The following is a 27,971-nucleotide window of genomic DNA, read 5'->3' on the forward strand; positions in this document are numbered from 1 at the left end:
CACAAGTCATGCAGGCCAAGCTAAGGAAACACTGATTAACATGGCGGAAGGGAACCGAAATGAGAGGATTAAACACAGGATTTATTGGTTCATATGCAGTATTTTGTCTTGAAAGTATTCATTATGTACCTCACGGCGCAGACAGTTGCTCAGCGAAAGAAAAAAATGCAATCATGGAAAGAAAGAATTAGTAATTGACACCGACAGTAACAGGAATCGTGCTGCTTTTATGTGGTTTATCACAATAAATCTCTTGAAGCAGCTGTTTCTATGTGTTGTATAGGCTACAGTGTAATTCAGTACATTCTATTAAAAGCATGTGACTGTGTGTCACGGCCAAACTGAAGCCTGCCTTTAATTCACCGTATTATGTCTACAAGTGAAGTATAAAATAAGGCAAAGCTATTGAGGCTTCATATCAGTTGAGCACTGAGCAGCATTCATACTATACAAGGAGGGACACACAAACAGCTTCAAATCAAATCAAGTAATGACCTGAAAGTTCAGCTAATTCAAAGCATAAAAATGGCCACCATTGTATGCGCACAAATCCAGTAAAAGAGGCGTTATTATCTATGGCAAATTCTTGTGTTATTTTTGGTGAATGCAATTAAAGTGCCGAGGCTATAAAGAAATGAAAATGATTGGAGAGGAAAAAAATAAAGCTAAACATTTTTGTTGAAGGCTGTGGGCTCAGAGCATTCAAGAAGAAGAAGAAGAAAAAAAACCCTCACAGTGAATGCAGGCATGGATTTCGCAGGCCTCACAACAAACTCGACAAGTCAAATTTGGGAACTCTCAAAAAAAGCTAAAAGCAACGTGTGCAACAGATGTGTTAGCCTGATAAACCTGAGCAGCTCGGCTAAGGCTTGGTGTGCAGAGCAACTGGAGGCTGCGGCTGAGGTGTGATGTGTGTTGAGGTGCACAGTTTGACGTAGGTATTTAGGGCACTCCATACATACAACGTAATTAGAAATTCTTTGCATATCCACAAGCTGAGAGGGGTCAGAGGACCAGGAGCAGCCAGGGTTCAGCATGTTGCTCAAGGTCACCGCGGATAGAGCATGTATGCACATTGACAGTGTAACCACTGGGCTGCCCTGCTGCAGCAGTGATTTGGATGGATTAAAAGCACAACAGTCTCATTTGAATTACTAATCTGATTCATATCCGTGCAGCGAAATAATGCCTTAAATGAGAATACTGACTGGCATTCTTTGTCATATTATTGTACGCTGAGAAAATCGTGAACTTGGAGATACCTTGTGCCAAGAGTAAGTCCACTCCATCTTTTACCCATTCTTAAATGGCCAAGTTCAGCAGGTCATCAGCAGCCCTGCTTTGTTGCATATGCAGACTGTACAGTAGAACCACCCTTTTAATAAAGACAAAATTAAATACTGTTCAGGTATCATGAAACTCCAATTTATTAAGGTTAATTTTTATTATTGATTGAAGATGGATATTTTGTTTTGACAATTTATGCAGACAGGCACGTTTAGCCTGGATTGTATTTTTAACAGTCCTGATTAAATAAGATTTGACTTATGTATTTTTGAACTTTATTTTTCTCGCAACTGTCCGTTATGCACATCCAAAAAGGAACAAAAGCATTTAAGTGGGATCACTTAAAAATCATACAAATCACAAAATGTGTGAAGTGATGTAGAATTCGTAAATTAAATGTATTTTTTTCTTTTATCAAAATGATGCAGTTTCTACAGAAAAGGTGAGCAGTATAAATTAGCAGTTTCAAAAAGGAGCACTAGTTTGAGCCTGTGATAAAATCCAAATAGGTGCATGGGGGGGAAATCGACTTTTTATGTCTAAACCTTACTTTCAAGCAGATTTTAGAGAGGCAATGATTGTTGATGTAATAAAATATTAGGTGAATTATCGCTAAGTCCCTCACAGGTCAGAGGAAATATTGGTCCTGACTGCCCCTCCGGTGGGATTTTTTTTTCTTTTTAGATATGGCTTCCAAGTAGCCTCCTGGCATTATTTTTATATGATCTTTGCTCTCCATAATGCATAATGATGACTCAAACTACAACATCAAACATGGACTCATCTGGCGCTCACGATGCCGTGTATTTCAACGCGATAAAATAAAGAGTAATTTAATGCCAGTTCGGTTATTTACCTGTAATATCTGAATGTTGATAAAAAGCTATTTAAGCAATTATAATGGCGTTATTAAGGCAACACTCCTGCATGGTGACTCCATTCCGTGCTCTGGCTGTTCCCGGGGGTGAGCGGTGGGAGTGATCCGGTCCGGGTGTTATGGCCGCCCGGTCCTCTCCACTGAACTCCAACCCCCGCGCTCTCTATCAGCATCTCATTCCTGTCTCAATATGTCTCAAGATGGCGGCCAATGCAGGATCGATGTTTCAATATTGGAAGCGCTTTGACTTACAACAACTACAGGTCAGTTTAGCCTCTGTTTAAATCGTCTTCTCTCTCCTCGCTTCGGCCGTCTTGGCTCCTTCGGCCGCCGTGTTTTGTGCTTTTTCGGCGGCCGCCTCGTAGGTGTTTGGGAAGAGAATTCAAGACCTCTTCCTCACATTGATGAAAGTGGCTCTCTCGCTGATCAGAAATTGATCCTCTTTGTTCAATTCAACATCGATCGGACACTGCAACTGGGCAAGCCGGGGCGACGCCGCGGGGATGCGCCGAATTAAAAACAAAACAGCGGGGCTTTGGCGGAAAGCTTTCGGTTAGCTATCTTTATTGTGTGTTCTTCAACTTTTACCGGAGCGAGTAGCCGTAGTTAGCCCGACGCTTTAGCCGCTGTAAGGTTGGATAATTTTGGGGAAAAAATAAGTGCGACTCATTATACGGTGGCGCTGTGGTGACACCAATCGCTGAAACGGGCAGCTCAGACACACAACAGCGCTTTGCTTGTGTGTTTTTCTGCTTTTTAGCTGTCAAATTGGTAAGTTTATTTGAACGCCAATGGAAACATTAGCAACCTTATCGGCTAACGGTTTTGAGGCAGTTTATATTGAAGTCGTCTCCGTGATTATGGTTGATCAACTCGGTCGATTTTTTTTTTCTCGGTTTCCCTTGACGGCAATTATACACAGAAGAGGTTTTTAGAGACGTTGCCACGTCTGTGAAAGTGGACGGGACGGGACAGTGTTTGTTGACGCGATGCAATGAAATAAAAATGGTAGTATAAATATGAAAGATCGTGACCTTGTTGATTGTGATGAACTCCAGAAATGTCCCAGCCTCGCGCACGCCGCTAATCTCGGCGTGCACGGAGGAGCTTCACGGCTCAGCGAAGGATATGAGGGAAATATTGGGCCTATTCACTGTGTGAATATAGCCTGTGTATATTAGAGCGTGTTTGACCTATCACAAGACATGGAGACAATGGCACTGTTGTGTTTTCCCGTGGCATTTAACGTGCATTGCTGAATTTCAAATCACAATTCATGAATATTAGTAGCCCGGTCGCCGTCGTCATTAACATAAGATTGCATTATGTAGGCTAGCCCAATTGTTCAGACATTATTTTGTAAATTGTACAGGCTTGGGATTTAAACTTTTATTTGGGTCATGATGCCCCTATGACTGGCTAGACAAAAGGACAGTGAACAAGTCTTCCCAGCGGGCTTTGTGTCGCACTTATGCCACATCATCAAGGCTTCACTTCTCCTATTTATTTGATCCTGTTTGGTCCTCCTACTCGTGCCCCCTTGTTCATGCATTATGTAAAAAATTGTGACTGCTTTCTCTTTTCTTTCCTCACTATCTCCCACCCCCTTCCTGCCCCCCCTCCCCATCTTTCTCTCCCTCACCTCCCCCTCCCCTCCTTTTTTAATTTTTTTTCCCTCTCTCTTCCCTGGCCCTTCACCCTGCTTTCACCCATTTCGCCCTGTTAGAACTGGTGTGTGTGTATGCGTGTGTGTGAATTTGTCTGAGATCAGTCTTTTTCGTAGATTGACTGCCAGCACGGACAGTGAAGGCACTGCCAGCAGCCAGGACATGAAAAATGCATCGCATAAGTTTGTGATAAGGCCCTGGGTAATTATGGCAAAGGCCCCTATCACAAGTGATTAGTCAGGACAGTGAATCTGAGCGTGTGCAAAAAGCCTGGCGGTTGGCAGGCCTGTCTGCAGGATAGGAATCAGTCGGCGCTCGTGTGTTTGTGTGTGTGTGCGCTTGTGTGTGTGTGCAGAACTGCTCAGAACATTCACTGTCTATTATTGATGACATCTTATTTACTCTCCCTCCCACTGAGAGGCTCCTAGAGGAAAGCCTTTGGAGAAGAACCTTTTTTTTTTGTTCTTATCCGGTTTCTGAGTATAATGTTGGGTTGGTGTGATATGATCATGCTCTACTCTCGGCCTTGTCAGCCACTTGCTTTCTCATTTGTTTCTTCCGTGTGATCGAATGGGCAGTGTGCACTTGGATTCGCAGTCTTGTGTTGTCTGTGCAAGAGGCACCAGCAAAGGAATGTTTTTGTGTGTGTGTGTGTGTGTTTTTCTTTTGATGATGAAAATCCAACCCAACCTAGATGTCAGTAGCTTTAAGCCATCATAGCGTCTATTCCTCAGGCTCCAACTGCTGATGTTCATTAAAATCCTATTTGATCAGTGTGTCCCATTCGCTGTGTGAGAAACTAGCTAGGTGGTTGTTACAGGACAGAGAGTGCTTTGAAACAGCACAGCGAGCTGTTAACTTGTCTTTTCTGTGTGCTGTTTTTTTTCCCCTCCCTTTCTTTCCCCCCACCACTACAAACACAAATGGGTGCAACAGTGATGCTTTTAGCAAGGTCTCGCACACTTGGAAAATGGATCAGTGATTCAGAGATGATGGCAGGGTGACAGTGAATTACAGATGGAGGAGGTTTTAACGTCTGTAATCCCTGTCCGTCCATTACAGAGTTGAGTTTCTTTAGAGGGGATCATCACTCTTCTCTCCTGTTGTTTTTTCTTTTTTCTCTCTTTTTTTTTTTGACCCAGTCAAGCAGGTTGCGGGAACATTGTGTTTCTACTTGAGAGCAGCGAGAGATTGAGCTTCATTACGGACAAACCTTAATAAGACACGAGCGAACAGCCGAGCCTAAATGTAGACCATATATTTTCTGTGTAAACTCTGAAAATTAGGAACAGACTTTTCTGTTATACGCAATTCCCAATTTAGGCCTAATAGTCTACATCTCACCTCATAACATTTCCTGGAACAATGCACCCTAGGGCCATTTTGAAGAATAGTTCACCATGTTAGCGCACAGCTAAATAGTGACTTAGATGAAAACTGATCTACAGCCCGTTCTTCTTCACCACCTCCTAATGGGTAAATTTAGGAAAAGGGTTTTGGAAGGTGATCCCGGAGCTGTGGTCAGTGGCAACCTGAGCTGTTTAAATCTCTCAGCGACTAGCCCGCTGTTGTCTGTAGGAGTTTTAGTGTTAATTTATGAGCTGGTTGTCTGAACTCACTGGTGGGATATTTTTACCCCTCTGTTGCTGCACAGGCTGGGGGAGCATAGAGGAAGGGGCATCACGTCATGCTTTTACTGTAGCCAACCGCTTCTCTGCCCAGTGACAAAACCTGGCACTGGGACTGAGGGTTTCACTGTGTGTTGGTGGGTGGTGAGCGACTAAGCATGAGTCAGAGAGAGGGACGAGTGCATGTCAGGTCTTTGGTCTGCCCTCAGTCTACTTTGGTCAGGGCTATGTCATCCTACTTTCTAAGAGGTTATAGTGTGTCCTTATGAACGATACACTCCATAGGACTGAGAGGAATGTGCAGTTCTCAGAAAACTGTGGAAAAAAAAAACTTCTCATCTACTTTATCAGTGGCTAATTCTCAGCGGAGGCCCATACTCCCCAACTCTTCAGTGATTTAGTGTACGTCACACTCGGGCTCAGTTTCTTCCCCCTCCCTCTGCTTTGAGGAGTGTCTACTAGAGACACAGTTTAGCACAAAAAGTCTGTGTATTTTACCCTGTGAAAGTCGATATCAGAATATTAAACCGTTTTACCGTGCATTAAAAAATAAATTTTGGCCAATGTTGTCTGATGCTTGAACAAAAGATAAAAAAGCACTTAACAGAAGTCTAAAAATAGGGGCGCCCAAACAGATGGAGTCAGCAGCTCTTAATGCAGGCTTTATGGAGAAGTGTGTGACAAACAGACATGTTTCCTTATAAAATCTGAAGGTGTGGAAGTCTCTGCGTATGTCAAAAATATCCCATATTTCTGTTTTTTGTTTCCACTGTTTGTGTTTTTAGATTAAGAAACATTGAATGTGGCTGCATTGCATTTGAACCAGCTGTAGTTAAGATGGTCCACATGTTAACATGAAATGCAGATATTGTAATGTAAAACAACATAATATAATCATTTTGTCTCCTCTTGTACAGAGTAAAAACCCCTGATTGTAATCCTGGCCATAATACTTAGTATTATCATTTAATCACTGTGAGGGCCTATTTTTTTACCCTCAGGAAACCAGTTTGTTTTATGTTTTTATTTCATTCATAAGTTGAAAATATTTTGTTAGCATATGTGCAGAAATTGTATTCTGAGCTATGCCTGAAAAACTGGGTCAACTCTCACCACAACAAGTCGAGCTTTTTTTCTTTTTTTTGCATTTCATGTGTTCATCATAACTGATTTCACAAAACCTGGAGACTGGCAAGCAGTTAAAATTTAAGATGCCGTGTTCCTCCACAGGCCGATTGTGAGCATCACAGTAAATTAGAGGGGCCCTCCAGTCCATGTGAATCTTCTATATCTGGCCTGTTAAAGTGCATGTACTGCTTACACTTAACTTTCTAACTTTCTACTCGGCTTACTTCCTGCTACTCTGAAAAAGATTTAGACTTTCAGTTTTAGCACACGTCATAAAAATGTCACAGCCAATATTTTTAGAAATATGTATTTTTGTCTTGGCTTGCTCAATCAATACCCAAGTAAAATCTTCTTAATTTGTGTCAACGGTGCAGCAGTGTGTACTGTAGCTTTTCCAGGTGGGATCACCAGCCAATACCCTCGTCTTACAAAAATATCACAGTGCTTTAGTTAAGGAAATAGTTATTGTGCATGAAAATGTGACAGAGATTTGTATTTGATAGAGCTCATAATCACATGAAAAACAATCTTGCTGTATTGCTTTCATATTTCCCACCGCATAATACTAAAACACTTTAATGTAGCGACACAGACAAAACTTCCTCTCAGCAACCAGCAACAAGAGCATGGGGGGGCAGTTTCCAGAGACCTATTTTCAAGTGGCAGGCATTATTTACAGACCCACTTGGAGACTCTCTCACCTACAGCATCATAGAGTTTCACCGTATCTCATGACAGAAGCATCCATTATTCCGCTGCTCTGTATTCCAGTAGAGAGAGTTTGGGCTTCAATGACTCGACACTTCTCTTTAGGCTCACTTTGGAATCTACAGGCGGTTTCCACTTGTAAGTTCGAGGATGATGCCCACGTTATTTCAAAATCAAGCGCACTCTTGAGACGGTGCCTCCAAGGCCGATGTAATCTTGTATAGTCTATTGTTCATCTTGTAATATAAGCCTACGGTTTTCAGTAAACAAAAATCTTGCATTGCCAAGGGGAAAAAAAGCGTCTGTTCTCGTTCATAGTTGACTGGTAAAGTAAGAATGCACACACAGTGAGGTGCGGACCAGCAGTGGGCTCTGGTCCAGTATCTTACGTGTAACTGAACAGTCCAGTCAAACACTCTTTTCTTTACTTTTTTCTTTCCTTCTCGCCTTCAGCGAGGTGATCTAATTTAAAACGCCAAGTTTTTGTTTTAATAGTCAATACCTGTTGGTTTTCAGAGGTGTGTCATCTACAAATAATGAAACATAATTGATCCTCTTTTTATTCGTTATTGTCGTGCACAACTTGTGTTGTTGTGTAATAGAGCTGCAGTTAACAGTTATTTTAGAGCTGCAACTGAAGGCTTTTATTATTGATCAACCTAATAGTTATTGATTGATTGAATTATAATTTGGTTCATAAAATTGCCAAAAATTAGTAAAATAAATAAATAAATAAATAAAATGCCTGCCACCATGCATGATGATGTCCTCATATTGTCTTTTTTTTCTTTTTGTCTGACCAGCAGTCAAAAACTGAAGGACAAGCAGTTTACATTTACATAGAACACAGAAAAGCAGAAATCCTCACAACTGAGGAGCTGGAACAACCAATGACTGCTGGCATTTTTACTAGAAAAATAGCTGATCAGTTGTCAAAGTAGTTGCTGATTAATCTTCTGTCATTTGAGTCATTTATTTTGTTTTTCAGTGATACATCATTCTGTCCTGTATTTTCCATTCTCCAGACTCATTTTACACTGTACACGCAGTACATGAGGATTAGAGTTGAGTGAGGAAACCTAAGAAATGTGTGGTGAGGATAACTCTGAATAATGACAGGTTTGGTGAAAAATTGACATACAGCAGCCAAGGAAATGTGAGCTTTTTGAACCCGTTTGATTGGTTGTTGGTGAGGTAAGGATTTCTGATGACCCAGCGAACCGAGCCTGGGCGAGATCTGCAGTATTTTGAGGAATTAAACAAGATGTTAACATGGAAATATAAACAGAGGCAATGGACCAGAAAACGAAATGGAGTCCCACTCGCGCAAGGTACCACAATGTGATAATTTAGACCGACTGCAGACTGTCACACAGTGGGGGCCAGTGTTCGAAACGTTTTTGACAAGTTTGCCTGAGCGCACTGCTGAGTTTGAAGCTAATGCATCGCTTCATTGTTCAACAGACGTGTACCTCTGCTGCCTGCTGAAATCTGTTCCCGCAGCAAATACTCTGTGGCCCTCAGCGTCTGGTGTAGCCAGGCTTTTTGGTGAACCACTTGCCCTACCTAATTTTAGTGTTGTTTATCTCACTGTTATCAAGGAGTCTGGGCTAAATAAGGCCTAAGGATCCTTATGTGCAGACCTCATCCCATGTCAACCCATGACTCCTGTATCAGTGTCCTGTTAGATCATTGACCATAGGTATTGAATTCTAATAGGCCTATTGGTGTGTCCTAATGGTCTAAGTATTGAATTATGATATTGGCATGGGCTGATGGCCTCAGGATTGAATTATGATATTGGTGTGCTGCAGGCTAATGGTTCTTGGTATTGAATTATGATATTGGTGCACTTTGATGGCGTAGGGATTGAATTATGATATGGCTTGCTATCTGCTAATAGCTCACTCTGTGTAATTTTCAATGTCAGTCATGGCTTCGGTTGCTAGATCCATAGCTGGCCTTGAGGCTCAGCCAATCAGGCTCATCGGAATGGAACAGCCTTCAACCTTTAGCCTCAGTTCTCGCTCCAATTTTTTCGTCTCTCACCTGTCTTGTATTCAGTCCATCCAGGAGTTTATGATTTGCTACAGCAGGACTTTTTTATGTTTAAAAAAAAAATACATGTTTCATGTGAATAATGCTAAGGTGCACCGTTTCTTGGTTATGTCTTTACACCACCCTATAAATCCTCCTTTTTTTAGCTTTGAAATAAGGGATGGAAGAAATGTTCACATGTCATCCTCACACCTAGAAGGTGATGAGATGTTTGATGGTTTAATGTGTGTCTGGAATAGCAGTTTTCATACACCACCTTGTTTTATAAGGAGTTTAATGTTAAAGTAATGGAATAGTAATGGCCCTTAATCTGAGCTAACTTCATTTCTGTTAGTGTCCACACCTTTGCAGTGTTTATGTTGAGCTCATTCCCATTTTGGTAGTTTAAAAGCAACCAGAGCTGTGATGGTCCTGCTGCCAGCTCACAGAGTAAATGGACGGCCTGCTTCTGTGTCAGCCCTCTAAAAATAACACAGACTGCTGGCTGGGCTCAGCAGAAAACTACCACCGATTATGATGATTCAACTACCCTGTATTCACAGGTGCGTGTGTGTGTGTTGGATGGGGGTGGTTTATGCTTAACAAATTGTTCACTGCAGTCGGTATGCTATTCACTGGTCTAGTTTTACGTCGTAGGGTGGCGAACTTTGTTCAGTCAGAGGAACTTTAAAACTGCTGAGATACTGCTTATGTGTATTTTTTCAATTTTTGAGGCGTGATCACTTAAGGAAAGAAAGGCTGTCTCATGTCAGTTTAGTAAACCAACACAAATTAAGTACTTTGAGCTACTGTAGCACCCTGCTCTTATTACTGCACAAGCTTTGCCTAACGCACGATTAATACACTTAAGGACGGTCTGTGGCTTTGTCTATCAGTACAAGGGAAATTCCCCACAAATGACAGTCCTGTATCTGTTAAATTCATTGGACGTCCTCAGACGGTACCTTAACCTCTCCCTGACATTTGACCTGAGCAGCTGTCAGACTGGAGCCAGGGGTCAGAGTTGGTCTGACCTTTCAGACCCCAGCATGACCTGCGCTGTCTGACTGGCCTAACCTCCAGAGCTAACAGATGACGACTTTACCATCTGTCTTGCCTTAAACAGGTCTAGCCTCCTTGAACTTGAACTTGTTTGGCTGTGGAAAGAAGAAGAAAAAAATAAGAGCTCGAGGGAGAAAATTGTCTCACAATTAGCCCAGACTGTTTTCCTATGCTTATGTGTTTGTTTATTTTTGAAGGATGACAGAGTGAATAATCAATTTCAGACTTTAGTTTTTGTTTACTTATTTGTGAATAATTTGTAAGCTCCCGCTTGAGTTGGAGAAGTTTCTGTATGCCACAGTTTTAATGCGTGAAACTGGATGTACATCGCTGAGCTCTGTAGCCTGCCTCTCTTTTTTAAAAGTGAGAGTTGTCCTCTTGAGGAAGGGGGTAGGGGGAAGGGACTATGTGTTTAGTAGACACAGGCTCATCCGCTGACTGCTGTCTGACCCTGAGTTCAGCGGTATGGTTATTAATAGGCCCAGAGGCCTCAACTTCCAGGAGGCCCTCTGATCAGCTCCAGATGTGGAATGAGAGAGGACAATTCCACGTTAGCCTCTCCATGTTTCACATGAAGCAGAAAGTAGGGAGATAGGCATTTGGTGAGACTGATAAAGAGTGGGGGAGGGAGGAAGGGAGGGACAGGAGACCTTTCCACAGCAGGAGTGTGTTTTGCGAGTCTTTGTTTTCATGTGTGTGTGTTTTTTTCGTTTATTACACTCTCTGCCCTCAGACCAAAAGACCATAAAAACGTATGGCATCACCATGGTGACCATAATAACTACCTATAAAACAGCGTGTAAACTGTGAAATAAGACAAACAGACCAGAACAGCCCTGACTGGCTGGCTGGCTGACTGAATGGCTGCCTTCCGCCATAAAACTATTTGAGAGCCAGACTGAAGGAATGCCTTGGAGGCTGCTGTGGCTGTCACGACACATGAAAGGATTAGGCTCTGTGTTTTATCTCCTCTTTATCTGATGGTAATGGATAAGCTGAGTGTAGCCTATCATCTGACGCTTGGGCCGGGGGTTTGATGTTTTAGTAGGGTGACGGTTTGTTGAGTTGACCGCTTTGGTCTATTGATTGCTGTTTGATGGTTTTGATATGTAGGCTGTGTGGAACAGGTCAAGTCTTTTATGCAGTGAAGGCTCCAAATAGCTTTTAGCTGTCCTTCACTCCCCCCATTACTCCAGTGGTTCGTTTGATGTTTGGATCAATCAATAGAAAGAGCCTGAGCTCTTACACATGCTCCATCCTACTTCCCACTGAGCTCAATTCCTCTTCCTTCATTGTGCAGGCTTTATATCATATTCTCTCAACGCAGAATAAATGATATAATTACAACCCATTACGTAGCCTAATGCAAGCTAATTATTCTGTCATTACTGTAAGGATTAGCTATGCTCATTCTCTCTTTCTCACTGTGTTTCTCTGCCTTTTCCTCTCAAAAGTCGCGCAAGCAGAGCAGAAAACTCTTACTCATAAAGGCTGAGTAAGACTTAGCCCCGGGACATGCTCTGTTGACGCTGATCGTATAGACCATGGGTGTCAAACTCAGTCAGAAGCCTAGGCCATGCTGGAAAATACTGACAGCATGGGCTGGACACATTAGGGTCTAGATATATCTAACCTAATGGGGCATTTTGATATATGCTTTTGATTTATGCGTGTGTGTGAACACGTTGCTTTTATAGGCTATGGCACAACTCCTGCTGATGTGTCATCATCAGGCGTCTAGAAAATTACTGCATACAACAGATAGACGTGGCTAAATTAAAATGTGGAAAAGGGCATCCTGCAGAGCTGGGATTTAATGTAGGAGAGGCACATGAGAGAGATGCAGACCCTTTTCACTGTCCTTTAGCTGTGCCAACAGCATGAAGCAGCTCATATTCCTTAAATGGTAGTCTAAGTGAATTACTACTAATCAAATAGGCTAACGAATTGAGAACAGATCAGATCTTAACTAAATTGGAGCAACTTTGAAGTCTTTTCTTTTGTTCGGGCCAAAGTGACTGGGTTGCATATGAGTGTTGGATGATCAGTGGATTTCTACAATGTCATAACATTTCTAGGCCACACCTGTGACCCTTTCACTAACCACCGATGGCTACTTGCATGTGTGCTTGATGTCGTAGCGGCGATGAGTCCTTGGGACCTGGTCTTGTATATGCGCTGCAGGGCTTGGAGAGCCCCACTCTTCTCCCAGACTTGATTAATCCATATCGCCCCTCTCCATGATCGCAGTTTCCATTTTTTAGTCCATATCTGTGCACTCATCCCCTCCCCAATCTCCTCTCACTGGCACAGAATGGCTTCCTGGCAGAATGGAGGCATTAATTCAGGGATGAGAGGTGTGATACTCTCGCTCTCTCTCTCTCTGGTTCTCTCTCTGTGGTTCTCTCTCTCTATCTGTGCTCTGTTTGTAATGCGTGGCCTTTATCGTAGCTGAAACAGCTCACTACCCTCTGATCCTATCTCAGATCTCAATATCCTCGCCGTTCCACCCTGTAAACGCAGGGATGAAAAATCTTGCCCTTTCACCAATGCATTACACCCTAGCATATCGCCATACCCCTCTCCTCCCATTGCACCCTCCACACCACTCACCCTTTGTGACACAGGCCTCCAGCTAAATTCGAACTCTGCAAAATGAGACCAAGTGAGCTGCACTTCCTCCATGCCAGAAACCATCTTAGTCTCATTATATTTGTATTTAGGCTCACTCCTGGCCTCTGAAACCCCTTGTCAGACAATAGGTCGGGCAAAATAATGACTAGCTCTCAGTAAGCTTCGGGAGAGTAAAGGCTTGGATGTTGGGGAGATAAAACAACAACCAGTCTCTCAGCAGAGAAACATGGATCAATACAAACGAGGCTGCGGTGTAAAAAGGCTGTTTTTGATCCAGGCTTGCGTCAGCTTTAGTGAGGTGAGTCTTGACAGCTCCTGTGCTGTTGGTAGATATGGATCTGTGTTCAAAAAAAGGAGCAAAATGCTCAGGGACCACAAGCGTCTTGTAAGACTGTGGAGAGTGGTAGGCTGACCCCCCGCCCCCAACCGCTCTGCACACAAACACAGATGCGCACACAGTTGCACAAACACACACGCACACAAAAGCGTTTAAGCCTCAGTTGTCACTGTGAAACTATTGTGTTAGCTTGTGGTTAAGAAAACTTTGTGGCTTTGACTCCAATGGGTGAGAGGAAAAGCAAAAAACGAAGATTCAGGAGGATATGACTTGCGTCTACAAACCCTGTGTGGTTTGAGAAAACAGCATCTGCTCTGCTGGCACATTTAAAGTTGTGCACCCCGCTATGTCAAAGGTAGGAAGGCAGACAGGCAGCCAGGATTGTAGTCTCTTATCTGTGCTGCTGTTGTGCTGTGTTTTGAGGGGGCGTGCCTGTGATCTGTGATCATGTACCGTGTCGTTGTAGCAAGCGTGGCTGTCGCTCCTGACTGAGCCGCCACCCCACAACCCCACCCCCACACAGTAGGTTTGGCATACAGAACAGTCAGCCGCATAGGAGGTGGAACACTGTGAGGGGCGACGGAGGGGGAGTTTCAGAGGTAGGCCTCGTAGATTTCAGATAAGACATCTTTCCAGACGCCTTTACTGTTTACTATCAAAACCACATAACAGCCTCAGACATGTCAGAGATAAAAGGAAAGATTAGTGACTGCAGTGGCAGGACAGAAAACTTCATCTCTTAAACATCTGTGTCATGTTGCCAAGCACAGAGGCTGTAAAAGGCTTCTCACTCTGCGATGCACACAGAAAAGTTTTATTTTAAAATATTAGCCCCTTCTCTATTGTGACTAATATGGTGTTAGCATTGCCGAGAAGAAGTGAATGCATTTTGTCTGTCACTTCCGATGCGTGGCTTGAATTCAAGTGTGGTACTCCATTAGATTAATGTGTAAAACATGCACCGAATGCAGGGCAGTTAACCTACATTGTGTTTGGACTAAAAGAGTAGTGGCAGACTACTTGGCATGTGTGACTGCAGTGTAGGTGTAAACAGCGTTTCTAGCACTTACAGTCCCAATTATTCTACAGAGAGTGAGATCTAAAGCAAATCCTTGTGTGGTGTTCTCTCCTCCGGCGTGCGCTCCTGGTCACTGTGGCAGCACAGACGGCAGCTGCAGATTGACTTCATACTGTGTACATAACAATAACTTTGTTGTCATTCCACCAGCCTATCTGTCTCGGCATCGTCGGAGCGTGAGGGCATAAGGAATTCCATGAAGTTTTGATACCTCAATTAGAGTGCGTCTGTCTCCTGTTATCTCATTTAGTCTGTAGTCGATATGATTGGCATAATCAGACATGCCTGATTGGTGCCTCCCATTTAATTAATCAGTCTCACTGTATCATCACCTGTGGCTCATTAGAGTAATTAGAGCAAATTAGTCAGATAGAAGGCCTCTCTCTGCTTGCAGATGAGTGGAAGGAATTTCATTAGGAGAAATGAACACAGACACGCATACACCTTGGGTCCGATGGCCGGTGGTAATAGGATTTGTTTACCCGTGACACGTTATCGGTGATTAGTATTATGGCCACAGACAGAGAGATTCTCATTTTCGTTTGGCCCAGCCTCGCCTCCTAGCTGTGAACATAGCTCACCATGCCAAATTTCGCTGGGCGAACATGTTAGCAGACTTCATCTTTTGAAACGGAGTTCAAAAGAATGTGGAAAGACTGGGCTCCCCAAGTTACTGCAGCGGCCCGTCTGTGCATTCATGTGAGAGCACACGCGTGTGGAGCAGTGTGCGGGAGGCTTCTTGGCCAAGTCGGTGTTGAAGTCTCTCTAGGGAGTGTTGGCAATCTGTTCCAATCGTCTTTACAGCTGACCAGACGACCAAATGAACCAGGACAGGGACTGCTGCTGTGGGCCAGTCCAGCCAAGCCAAGCAGGGCTGTTACAGCAATCACACAGACATTACAGCCCACTTAATGCTCCCCTGCACACACCATATTCCATCGTCTGCTAAACTAGACAGTGCAGTCTTAACCAGCCATAGCCAGATTTAAAAATAGCGCTGGAGTTAATGTGAATGGTTAAATGAATTAATTCACCAGTAAATTAAACCATTTTTTAAGGTTTGAAAAGTAAAATGTTTCAAAGTCAGACCAAGGAGAGCCAGAGTGTACTGACCTCGAGAATGAGACTGAAGGCCTGAAGGCCTGAAGGCCCGAGCATGCAGTTTTTCATGCATGTTGTTTGGTGCACATTGAAGCATCAACACAAGTGCTGGTATTTGCACTTTGGCAATGCAATTACTTATCTTTCTTGTCATTACATGAGTCGTTTATTGTCAATATGACTCCTTTAAATGGCATGGTTTTTTTTGGGGGGGGGGTTTGTTATTGAGTTTCTTCATTCATGTCTTGGCTCCTTGTCAGACATGTTAATTTGGAAGGTTTATCAAACTAGCATGTCAAACATGACTGAAAGAAAATCCCAGTGGTATGCCAGATGGCAGAGCCCCTGTAGAGCAGGCTTGCCTAAAGTTAACAGTATTCCAAAAGCTCCAAAAGTTTGGAGCTTGATGAAGCCAGCAAAATAGCTCAATTTAGTTGCAGTTAGCGGATGCTTCTTAATAAATTCCAAATTACTGGCAGTTAGTACTGGTATGCATATTTGCAGTTCTAGTCTGAAACAGTTTTTCAGTGTTTTACAAGCCCTGTGCTGCTGACCTCTTTGTTCAAAATGAAACATGCGAAGGCTCTAACCAATCCCTTTGGCTGCCCAGTCCGCACTCGGTGTTGCCGTTTGTGTTCACTGTCACGACTTTAGATGGATAGTGACAGATGTCACCATTCCAGTCATTATACACATGAAAGGTCTTCATCTTTCTATTTAGCCACCTATTAATCTAGCTATCTGCTATCTTTAGTCACGACAGTAATATAAACTGCGATGTGGGTGTTCGCAAGGATCAGGTAGCTGGACCGATTGGGCACTGACAGTCCTCACTGCAAAGAATTCAAACAGGTTATCCTTAATATTGATATCTGCAATATCATTTTAGAGTAAATATCAACCAATTCTAAATGGGGGCAAGTAGTTGTACTCCTATACAATACTACAAACTTGAGAATATCACCTTATGAGGAAGTTGCATCTGTTGGATCTATGTAAATCTTCTGAAACCGGCGTCAGAGGAAACAGGCAGTTTGACACGTTGAGTATACATTTAGACATTGAAATAAAGTAGCTGCATAGGAAAAAGCCTGCGTCAAACACTTTGTAAGTTCAGTTTGTTTTCAGAAACTAAAAAAAACTTTAAACACATTTGCACCACTGTGTTTTTTATCGTTGACATTTTCTGTGTTTCCAGCTCGAGTCTGCACCTTTGTAACATGTAAACTAACCGCAGTTCGAGTCCAGTTATATTTTTCTTCAAACCCACACTCTTCAAAAACAGCAGAGCAAATCCCCAAACATGCTTGCTCAGTATTTCACTTTAGGTACTTAAATATGACCTAACTTATTGTGCTTGTAATATGTTGCTTAAAATGGGAATAGCATTGGTGTGTAACTGTCAGTAAGACCTGATGTGTGTAAACGAGGGGCCGGCAGCAGGGACTGTTCACTTCTGGATGTTACGCTCTATCAGCAAGATGAGTGTAAAGTCTGCCCGTGTTTGCTGATGTGGGCGGAGAGTTTGCTGCATAGTCAAAACCTGACTGGGTCTGAGGGTCTTTTTTTTTTTCTTCTCTAACTGAGACCATGCCCATAATTACTTGCCCACTTGGCACTGAATCAATCCTCTTCCATGTGTGATGTGTTTATTTAGCTTAGCAGTGAGAATTTTTTTTGGAATGGGGATTTGGTAACACATTGGGATATACGCAGGGTTTTGGAAAGGGATTGGACAGAATCAAGGACGTCAGGGATTGGCACATGACCCCCTGAAGCAGAACCCTGGTGGGGAACTGTGGTTATTTCAGTTTTGCTTAGAAACGGAGCACATTAATCAATTTATTTGAATCTGATTTCCTTAGCTGAAAATAGATTTACCTGAAGTTTGCATGGACTCATTTGCATATCAAAGAACATTCTAAGTTTAATTAAGAAACTATTTGTTCCAAGATTATTTATTTCAACTCAATAAGCCACAGTATGAGGTTATGAGACAAAAGTTAAAACTACAAGAGCCAAACAATGTTTTAGAGGTCGTGTTGATTTTAGATGGTGCAAACCAAACTTCATTTCAATATGTTTTAATTAACTTACTCAAGCTATTCTTCAAGTTGGATGCACTTAATTGTGTCCTGAAGTGCGTAACACACATGTACACTTATGCACGCACATACTTCATAACCAAAAGCCTGTACTCTGTTGGGGCTCTGTGGTATTTCACTCACGGAGTGATTTAGATCATGTACTCTAAGAGGAAGAGTCCCTAATTTCCAAATTAATTCCTGTTTAATGGTACAACTTGAATAATTAACCGTATTATCTCTTTGCTTTTGGGATATACCTGAAATTACCCTGTTAGCTGCTTTCTGATTTCAGATCAGGCTTTAAACTGAAGTGTTTTACTGATTTATTATATTAAAATGATTTTGGAAAGTAAGCCTGAAGGCCTAATACATCATATTGTGATTAATATCTGCCAGTGACTAATATGTGTTAATATCTTGAACCAACTGGGCCTTATATTTTTGTTCCTGTAGCTAATCTTTACCAATATAATAATTACACCTCTATTCATGAACTAGAGCATTCATTTTTTGACAATTAATTTAACGTGATTAAAATTTATTAGGTTCCTCCTTTCATCAAGCGTTGCACAAGCTTCTGCGCACGCTCGAATTCACTAACAGATAGTGCAGCTGCTCCATGGCCATGGGCAGACAGGCTGCTACATCAACTGCTCCATGGGCAGTAAGAGCAAGATGGCATGTAAGCAAGTGAGCAGTTTTTTACTTTTTTTTTTTTTTTTCTCAAACGTCCTGTGTTTCCGCATGCAATCCATTGCAGAGGACAGAAGACCAACATTTGTTATATTTTTTTATGGTTTGTGGATAAAACGAGATCACGGCTGGTCAGGGAATAAACTTAATGCTGATGGGGGTAAAAAACCCTAATTAGTACTTGATCACACTATTTCTTTAGAGGGTTGTATTTTCGTGTGTGTGTTCGGGGGTGTGGGTGATGTGGGGCGGTGGGCGCGTGTGCGTGACTGTGTGTTTTGGGACCTTGTCAGCAGACTGAGCCACAAGGGCCCCTGTGGTAATGTGTGTATTAAATGATTAGTGTGTTAGTTAGCATAACGGCCCTTCAGCAGCGTTTAATCACTCTCAGGGGTGGGCGGCCTCACAGGAGGTGGATCGGAGGGGGGAAGAAGTAAAGGGGGAGGCGGAGTAAAGGGAGAAGAGAGAGATTTAAATGGAGGAGAAGGTACTGCTGGTTGAATGAGTGAGTGGATGATCTGTAGCAAGCATGGAAAAAATAGGGGGGGAGCGAGCGTGACAGAAGGCAAGAATCCAACAGAAACATAATCCAGCAACACTTACACGCTCAGCAGAGACAGATACAATCTTTACAAGGCCTGAACGTCTTGTTAATGTCAGCACTTGGCCCATCATCTGGAACAAGTCCCATAAATAGCTATTAATAACAATGCAAAATGGATGTGGATAAAGGCGGGCCCTGTGTCAGCCTTGACAACACTGCTGTTGTTGATAATTGTGCTGTTGTTATGTGGGGAGAGGAGGGGTTGTCTGGTACAGACAGTCAATAATTGTTGTGAACTGCATGTGTGTAGTAGTAGTAGCAGTTTATTGCTACAGAGGCTGTCATGCCCGACACGGCGGTGACTGATTGATTGAATTCTGACTGACTTCTGAATGGCTCAGCTATTGCTTATGCTGGTAGATGAAACTACTGGTCTAGATTGGTTTTCCTTGGCGAGATGTCGGTATTGTGGTTCTGTTCCCTGCCTCTGCTGCGGCAGCATACTGGCCAAGTTCAGCTGAGGCAGGATGGGTAGTTTTGCAGCATGCCAGATGGGTCAAGGAGTCTGCCGTCTCGTCTGTGGAGCCCATGTCTTTTTATCCCGAATGATAACGATTGTGACTATAATGACCGTAACAGTAGTAATAAGTATGGTAAAATGTGCAGCTCTCTTTTTGGCCAACTAAAACAAGTTATGTGTTTTGTATTGCAGAAAGAACTAGACGCCACCGCCACACAGCTTGCCAACAGACAGGACGAGAGCGAACAGACCAGGAAGAAACTAATCGACCTGAGCCGCGAGTTCAAGAAGAACACACCAGAGGTGAGAAAATCAGATATTCGCGGACACGCACCAACAAACAGTCACGCATATATCCTGCGATTCTTTTGACAATCACGGCTTGCCTCTGTGTTTCTCTGTCTTTCCTCCTCTTCATAAATGTAGCGGTGATTATTTACTGAGGAAGCAGGGGAGGAGTAGACGGTGCAGAGATGCGGGCTTGGCTCCCAAAAATAGTCTCTCCATTAGTTTCCCTGAAATCCTAAAGAGACAAAACAGAAAACCCCTCAGGAGTTTGTATTATCTGACCTAGTTTTTTATGCGTGCAGAAAGTGTGGTCCGTGAGTGTGTATGTGAGAGCGAGAGAAAGGAAAGAGAAAGACAGAGAGAAAGAGAGCGAGGCAGAGCAGGAGGGAGAGAAAGAAAGAGAGTGTGACAACACTACTAAGTGGGATCAGGAGGGAATTCTGTCCTGTTCCTATGTTCCCATCACTCCTCCTGGGAATATTTGTTTCATCTCTGTTACCAAGGCAACACATTTTAAACCACACAGCGAAAACAAAGTATTGTTGTGTTATTATTGGTAATGTCACCATGGTGAATTATTGATGGTAGTATGAATTATGTATGAATGGAGTAGACGGTGGATAGAAAATTGTCAACTCTCGGTGGAGTTGACAGTAGGCCTATTATAGTTACCACAGGATGAGGATTGTGACTATTGACTTTAGCTTGTAGCCCACCCGGTGTAGAGAGAGATACACCAGAGGAAACTGTACCTACATACAAAAGACGCTAATTTCACTTTACCCTACACATTCATCTCTAATCTCATTTTCAAGTGTAACCACATAACTAGCAGCACGCACGGAGGTGGAGAGGCACACATACGGAGACAGAGAGAGAGAGGGAGAGAGACACATGCACACAAAGAAAACATGCAGAGAAGCAGAGGTGCACACACAACTACGCAGAGGCAGATAGCCTAGATCACAGAACAGGACACACACATTCATCAGTGTAACAAGGCTGTGATTTAGGAAGGCTCCTCTGGCGTCTGTGTGGCCCCTGGCATCTCCCTGGTATGTGGAGGAGGAATCTGAGCCAGGCAAGACGAGCGACAGGATTCATTACAGGGCTGTAACAGGCTCAATAGGAATCAGCACTAAAACTCTCGGCGTTTGGAAGTGTATAAGCATCAAGGCTGCCTACCAAATAGTCTGGTTCGTAACGTGCGATGGCCTGCGCTTGATTAAAAATGCCCCGATCGTCTTGTGCGCCATCGCAGAGCTGTGTTTTCTGTCTCTTGCGTGGCTGCGTATGTGTGTGTGTTTGTGTGTGGCTGACCAGCCTATGGAGCGGGGCTGTCAGCTCTCTGTGGTCTGCACCAGTCAGCGGAGATCACAGTCACATCAGATCAGACTGCATTAGGCTGAGCGGGAGTCCGTCTCTGATCCATTATTCAACAACCAGGAGACCGACCCACGTTGACTGTGTCTAGTCTGCTGAGCTGTACTCGGCATGAACTGCACTCATGGTCTGCATAATAACACACATACACACACACAGGCTTTTGTAGCATTTTGAAAGTAGTGCAAAGAAATGCAGCGTGAAAACAAAGTTTTCATAATTCATTAGGACTGACACACTGTTGGATTTTTTTTTGAGACTACATCTCACTGTGCCTCCTAAGTTGCCTGAATTATTCATCCAGTTCTTAATTTCCTTTTAGTTAGTCAAGGCTCCTCTACCACACTGTTATAAAGGCAAGGGTGGGAATGGTTGTAAAATGTCCCAAAGATTGCTAGCCAGAGGCAGTGGTAGTAAAACAACTCTGAGTGTGCTTGTGTGTGTATGCGCACGCATGCACATACACACGTTTGTGTTTAGCTGCAGGGCAGACAGACAGCGAATGGGAGTTCCATACTCCCTGGAGGATTCCTTGGGCTGGCCTGTCTGCTGTCTGCCGGCAGCTCACACACCAGCCATCCATCTCCTGCTGCCTGGCCCCCTCCACTCCCCTCACTACACACACATATACACACACACACATACACACACAGATTGACCATGGTGTCTGCGTGCATTGTTATGTTATATGGTCATAAATCTTTGGAAGTGGAGGGGGCAGGGGGGCGGAGCACCAGAGAGAAGACCAAAGGGGTTCAGAGCTCGGGTCATCAGCAGAAAGCAGTGGCTTGCCTCTGCATGTTATTTGAATGTGTTTGTTTTTGTGGGTGCAGTGGGTGTTCAACGAGCATGTGTGTGAGATTTTCAAGCTGCAGTGTTTAGTCCCCCCCAAAATCTTGAGATGAGAGGATAAACATCCAAACTCAAATAACATTAGAAATTTAATTATCTCTTCCTAAAAAAATTGATAAAACTAATGCTAAAGTGTGCTTTACAAAATGATGGCAGTGTTGAAGCGGCTCCTCCTCGTGGAGATGCAGTCTCAACAAATGTTGAACATTATGATTTGAACAAAGGTAGTAATTATTGGAGGACTACTAGACTAGACTGCATGACATTATACAGAGGCTTCTTTTTTTGGTCACTGTGTAAACTTAAATATTTACATACATTTTAAGCCACTGCGATAACAGCACACTGATGGTGTAAAATAGTGACATGAAAAAAGTCTTGTATGCTCATTTACTCTAATAGAGGCAGATGTCTTAGTGCATTTTGTTTGGCTCTGACAAAACAATGGAACCAGAAATGAAGCAAAAAAGGATAAACAGAAGCATTCTTCTCATAATCCAAAGAGGAACTAGTGTAGCATTTGAAAACTAACCGAAAGGAAATTGAATTCCTAAATGGAAAAATGAGGATCTTATCAAAATATAATGCAAATGACAGAACTGCCACTTTGCTTCTTTTGTGCGTGCTTGTTCCATGTGTGTGCGTGTGTCTGTGTGTGTGTGTGTGAGAAGGGAAGAGCCAGAGCAGGGTGGGGGCAGGGATGGGGTGGAGGTCATTATCCCCAGCAGGGGGATATTGAATTGGCCCAGACAAACAGCCACAACGACCCCTGATGAGGTAACAATGAGGCAGGGTCACCGAGGTCATGACCTGTCCTCAGCCCCAGACAAGCGGCCTGTCTGGACCAACCTGGGATTAGACCAGCCCCAGACACTGGTCCCAGGTCAGTTTGGGATGCATGCTCTCTGCAGCATCGGCTAGGCTTTTAGGCAGAGGTTTCTAAAAGGCGTAGAGTCTCCCGAGTACACATCTGTCGTTGCCCTACTTCACATCTTCATTAGGCAGTTTTGTGAGTATGTGTGCAAATCAAATGTTCCTGTACAGAATGTCCTATTCTGCCGTGCTTTTTACCGTACGCTCCAGTTCAGTTCGTCAGGATGTAGGCTCAGCTAACAGCATGGTGATTTGCATGTTCCCCTGATACATACTCGACTGGCTATCTAATCTGAAACCGCTGACTTGTACTGGAAAGTCATGCAATGGGAGTTGCGGGATGAAAAGCATTTGCTTTATAGTAAAAACTGCACAGAGACAATTTGCATTAACTGTAGGCCTACTCTGTGGCTCATTTGCTCTCTGTCTCACACGCAGTAGTGGTGCCTCTGGGTGGCCCAGGTGGTGCTGCACCTGTTCTGATGAGAAACGCAGTCCGCCAGAGCACCTCAGGGTACAAACCTGGCCTCCTCCCTACTCCCGTGTTCATCACTCGCTCACGCATCACTCATGATTCATTCGCTTTGGCAAGAACGGTCGCTACTTGATTTCAATTAGTGACTTATTTGATCACGACACGGTCTGTTAGTCTAAAACTCAGTAGGTGTTCACTGCCTCTCAACATCACTGCCACATATTCCTGTGTTAGTTCAGGATTAAAATTGATCTGTTGATTATCTCATTTTTGAGTCTCACTAACCTCCTCTTCTCTTTTATTCTTTTAGGATTTACGGAAACAGGTTGCCCCTTTGCTCAAGAGCTTCCAAGGAGAGGTGAGTGTGTTATTGGGAATTTGTATTGACATAGTGATAGACAGACATGCTCGAGCACAGCATTCCAACAGTGCATTTTATAAAGCCTGTTTGACATTCGTTGACTGGTCTTGCTCCCTCTTTCAGTGCTCTTCTCTCCTTTTTCCGCTTTCGTCTTTCCTCTTAAATCATCTTCTCGCTGGCTTCTCTCTCTCTTTTGCTCCTCTCTTCTCTCCACCATCTCCTTTTCTTTCTCTCGCCACTATCTCATTTCCCCTCTTTCCTCTCTCCCTCTTTTCTTCGCTCTGCTCTGCTCTTGATTTTCTGTCCTATTCATGAAGTCCTGTAGCCCGAGGGTGTGTTTAAATTGCATCCTGCAAAAAAAAAAAAAGCACCACAAAACCCCGGCTCTAGCCAGTCACAACTCACCGAATGCTATTTCCTCAGACTTTGTTTGTCTGCGTGATTCGGTGGGGTTATTTGTTGTTTTTTTGTTGATCTGGTGAATCATGAGCCATTTTTGTTCATTGTGGCCCATTTATTTACTTTCAATTTAATGTTGCGCCCTAGGTTTTCATGTACCCTGACCTATAAGAGGTGACTTTTGTGTTTGCCCGCTATATCACACTCCCACCATTCCCCTCTATCTCCTCCTCCATCATTTTGGCCTATTTCCATCATGACTCCTCCTTTCTGGCAGCCACGCATTTCCAGTTCACTCCCATATGTGAAAGTCAGAGGGTAGGAGTGGAAGCGGCTGGTTTAGACTGGGGCGTTATTTGGGGTTGGAGTGGGTGGACATTGAGCCCAACAGTATCTCTTCCCTAGCACGCACACACACACTCACACACATGCACACATACAAAATCAACTCAATGGATAGTGACAGGGTTGCTTTGCTACTGGCCATAGAATATTACAGTTTAACACTGGGTTAGTTTCCATATTCTTGTGTTAGAGCAGCAACCACAGCCAGTGGTTATGTAAAAATGCTGTAATTTATAGTGGTTCCACCATGTTCTGCTGATGATCCACAGTCTATTTAGAGAATAGAAACGGCAGCAATATAATTGGGCTTTGTCAGCTGTTTCCACCATCCTTGTGTTGACACACCTCGACGGCGTGCACACCAGAACACGCTGAGGCACATAGTGGGTGGTCGCGGAACTGAGAAAGACATTATCTTATGATTATTGAGATAATACTGTACACCCGCCCCAGTCTTAGAGCAGCCCATCAATCAGTCGACTATTCTGCGCGCTTGCATGCCACAACATGAGTAGCTCAGAGAATGTGTAATTTTAGCCTGGCTTTGTTTGCCTACCCCTTGGTGCTTTGATCAAGGACAAGACAGCGCCAGATACCAGAGGGTCTTCCTGTTGGAAGTCCCACAGTAACTCATCTTTAAGCATTTTACCTAGGAGCCCAAATCTTTACTAAGTGAATGTGGAGCTCAGACAGAACAATAAAAAGTTTTAGCCCAGGAACTTGGAACTCTTGATACTCTGTTTAATCTTCGTCATTGAAAGGTGGATGCCCTTGGGTCATAATTATTACCAATAACACTACTGTTTCCACAAGGCCTCACTTTGGTAAACGGGTTATGTGTGTGCATGTACGTGTGTTTTTTGTGTGTATGCTGCATGCTCAGTGTTCTTGTTGGTCCATCGATCAGATAAGCTTTTCCATTATCCAAGGCTTCAGTCTCTGCTTCCCATAGCCTCCCCTTATCAGACTCCACTGGGGCCACACACACACAGACGCACGCACACACACACCCTCCCATGCACACACATACGCAGGTCAGCCTGATGCCCTTCACACACTATGGGTTAGATAGGGGAGCGAGGCGGTGCTGAGTGATGGTGGCACAAGTTGCTGACGTATGTACGTATGTGTTTGTGTGTGTGGATGTGTCAGGGATACCTTTTGCAATTGCAAGCACTTCTCATCGGTAACCTACTGATACTGGTGAGGTATCATTTGTGTCACTTCATTTGTTTTGCTTGGTCTGTCTGTGCGTGTGTGTGTGTGGGATGGGGGCAGGGGAGCATGTAATAGCAGATGTCATTGGGATTGGTTGAAAGAGCTGCAGTTTGGAACAGCAGGGTTGTATTTGCAAATCCTGGGTGGTCTTCTAATGGCTCTGGTCCTGCAGTTAACCTGCCTCTAACTGTAGGGTGTGTCCTACATTAAATGTCTATTTCCTGCCTCCCATGTTGGGCTATATAAAGCTGCTGTACCACTGACCTTGGCCCAGTCATTGTACAGTCACGCAGCCGGCTTCCTTCACCGCCATCGGCAGATCATCTTTTGCAATGGTCTGTGAGTGTTTCTTCTTCATCATGAGATTGCATTAGGGTCCTCCGAGCCTCCGATCACATATTCTTATATACACACATATGTACACACATTTCGACACTGATGAACAGGTTTGGTGCTGGTGTGTGAGAGGTATTAGTGCTCAGCATCAGTAATCTCCCATTAGTGGCCTTGCATTTGAGGATCCTGATCACTCAATGTCACACAGCACATGAAGAGGGTAAAGTACATGATGCAGCATGATGTGAGAATGAGATATAGTAGCAGGACTTTGTGTGTGTGTGTGTGTGTGTGTGTGTGTGTGTGTGTGTGTGTGTGTGTGTGTGTGTGTGTGTGTGTGTGTGTGTGTGTGTGTGTGTGTGTGTGTGTGTGTGTGTGTGTGTGTGTGTGTGTGTGTGTGTGAGAGAGAGAGAGACAGACAGACAGACAGACAGAGAGAGATGCAGAGAGAGAGCAAGAAAGGAGCCCTGTACATGCCAGTTAGACATGAATGTGTGACAGAGAAGCATGTGAGAAAGACTGACACTGAAAAAGATTGAGGAAAAGAAAAAAAAAATGAGTCAGAGAACATGGAAGTGACAAGACAGAGAATTCGAGAGAGAGAGAGAGAGAGAGAGACTGAGGGAAAGACATAGAGAAATAAAGGGGGGGAAAAGAGGGAGGGGTGCTGGCACCAGCCTACACAGGGCCAGATGTTTTGCGGCTAAAAAACTAGAGATGAATCAAAGCCATGTGAGGAGATTTATTAGGTTCCCATAGGAGCCCAGGCAGTATTACATGTAGCCCGCTCTGTTTACAGTGGCAAGAACCCCTAAACCACCCATCAACTACACTACTGGCTTGGCTGGGAATGTGAAGACTTTATATTTGGACTTATATAGGCTTTTGTCTTTATTCCCTTTCTCTCAGTGAGTGTGCTGGAGGAGTTGGAAGAGAAACACAAGGCTGTTTAGTCTGAGTGCGTGAGCCAGAGTAGTCAGCTGTAGCTCTGCCCAGTACAGTAGCACCCTCTGAATGTCTTTATTTGGCATCTGTTTCCCTCAATTTAGACTTGATTTCAGATGCGTTTCGCCTACTCTGTCTGCTTCTCGTATTGAAGTGTGACACAGAGACTATACTGGAGCTTGTTGCCTCATGTTTCAGAATTGACAACAGTGTAAAAGTCATCCCCCAGAATGATTTTGGAATTAATCTCTTATGGATCCATTCTAATGCTGTCCATTTCAATAATATCAGTGATGGAATGCATGCCGTGCCCTCTTGTGTTAATGGCTGCATCAGTAATGGATCCACACTGTATTGCTGCTAAGAGCTGACTGAATAATCTGCCCCTGCTGTGGCTGGAAAGACTGAGCCAGCTGTTTAATGATGTCAGCGTGCTGGAGGGGAAACGAACACACACATTCAGACACTGGCGCACACACCGACTGACTGACGGACTTAGGCACACTCACTCGAGGACAGACCGACACGGACACGCATGGGCACGCGGCAAACGAAACGCATCCGTCATCGGCTGAACAGCTGAACTGACTCCACGGGAAGGAAACACCAAACCCAGCCGCTGTCAAGATAACTGCTATCGCATGCAACATACCAACACACATTGAGGATAGACAGATACACATGGGTGACAAATTAAAAATTCTGAGTAAGGGAGTGGAAAAATATAACAAATGTAGATGCTTCCACACAGGTGGGCTGCATACAGTTTAGCAATTAACATCCAATCATGCTCTGTGGCATGTGTAAAAATGCTGAGCAGGCTGATGCTGATTTTGTATCAAGATGGCAAGAGGGAAAGATGTAAGTGTCTTTGAAAGAGGATTCATTGTTTAGGCACAGACGGCAGGAGCTTCAGTCACAAAGACAGCTCGGCTGGCTGGTGTTTCAATAGGAACAGTGACTAAAGTGACATCTGCATTTAGATGTAAGGGAAAGACATCAGTAAATAGGGCTGGAAATTGTGGTCAGCAGTGCACATTTGATGCTTGTGCATTAGTGTGATATGCAATGAAAAACAGACGAGCAACTATTCCGAAGGTGACTGAGG

General features: G+C 43.7%; 1 protein-coding gene across 3 annotated transcripts in view; it reads left to right on the top strand.

Moving 5' to 3' along the window:
* The first annotated feature begins 2,225 nt into the window (after positions 1-2,225).
* Positions 2,226-27,971, top strand: part of cux1b (cut-like homeobox 1b) — a 60,909-nt gene continuing 35,163 nt past the window's right edge. Inside the window, exons 1-3 of one of the 3 annotated variants that reach the window (XM_070971306.1) lie at positions 2,226-2,427; positions 19,581-19,691; positions 23,570-23,617. In XM_070971306.1, the coding sequence (XP_070827407.1) occupies positions 2,284-2,427; positions 19,581-19,691; positions 23,570-23,617 (303 nt within the window). In that variant the 5' untranslated portion in view covers positions 2,226-2,283. The remainder of the gene's footprint in view (positions 2,428-19,580; positions 19,692-23,569; positions 23,618-27,971) is intronic. The other 2 variants (XM_070971304.1, XM_070971305.1) reach the window with 2 other exon arrangements.

The sequence above is a fragment of the Chaetodon trifascialis genome, chromosome 9 (genome assembly GCF_039877785.1).
Source record: "Chaetodon trifascialis isolate fChaTrf1 chromosome 9, fChaTrf1.hap1, whole genome shotgun sequence".
NCBI lineage: Eukaryota > Metazoa > Chordata > Actinopteri > Chaetodontiformes > Chaetodontidae > Chaetodon > Chaetodon trifascialis.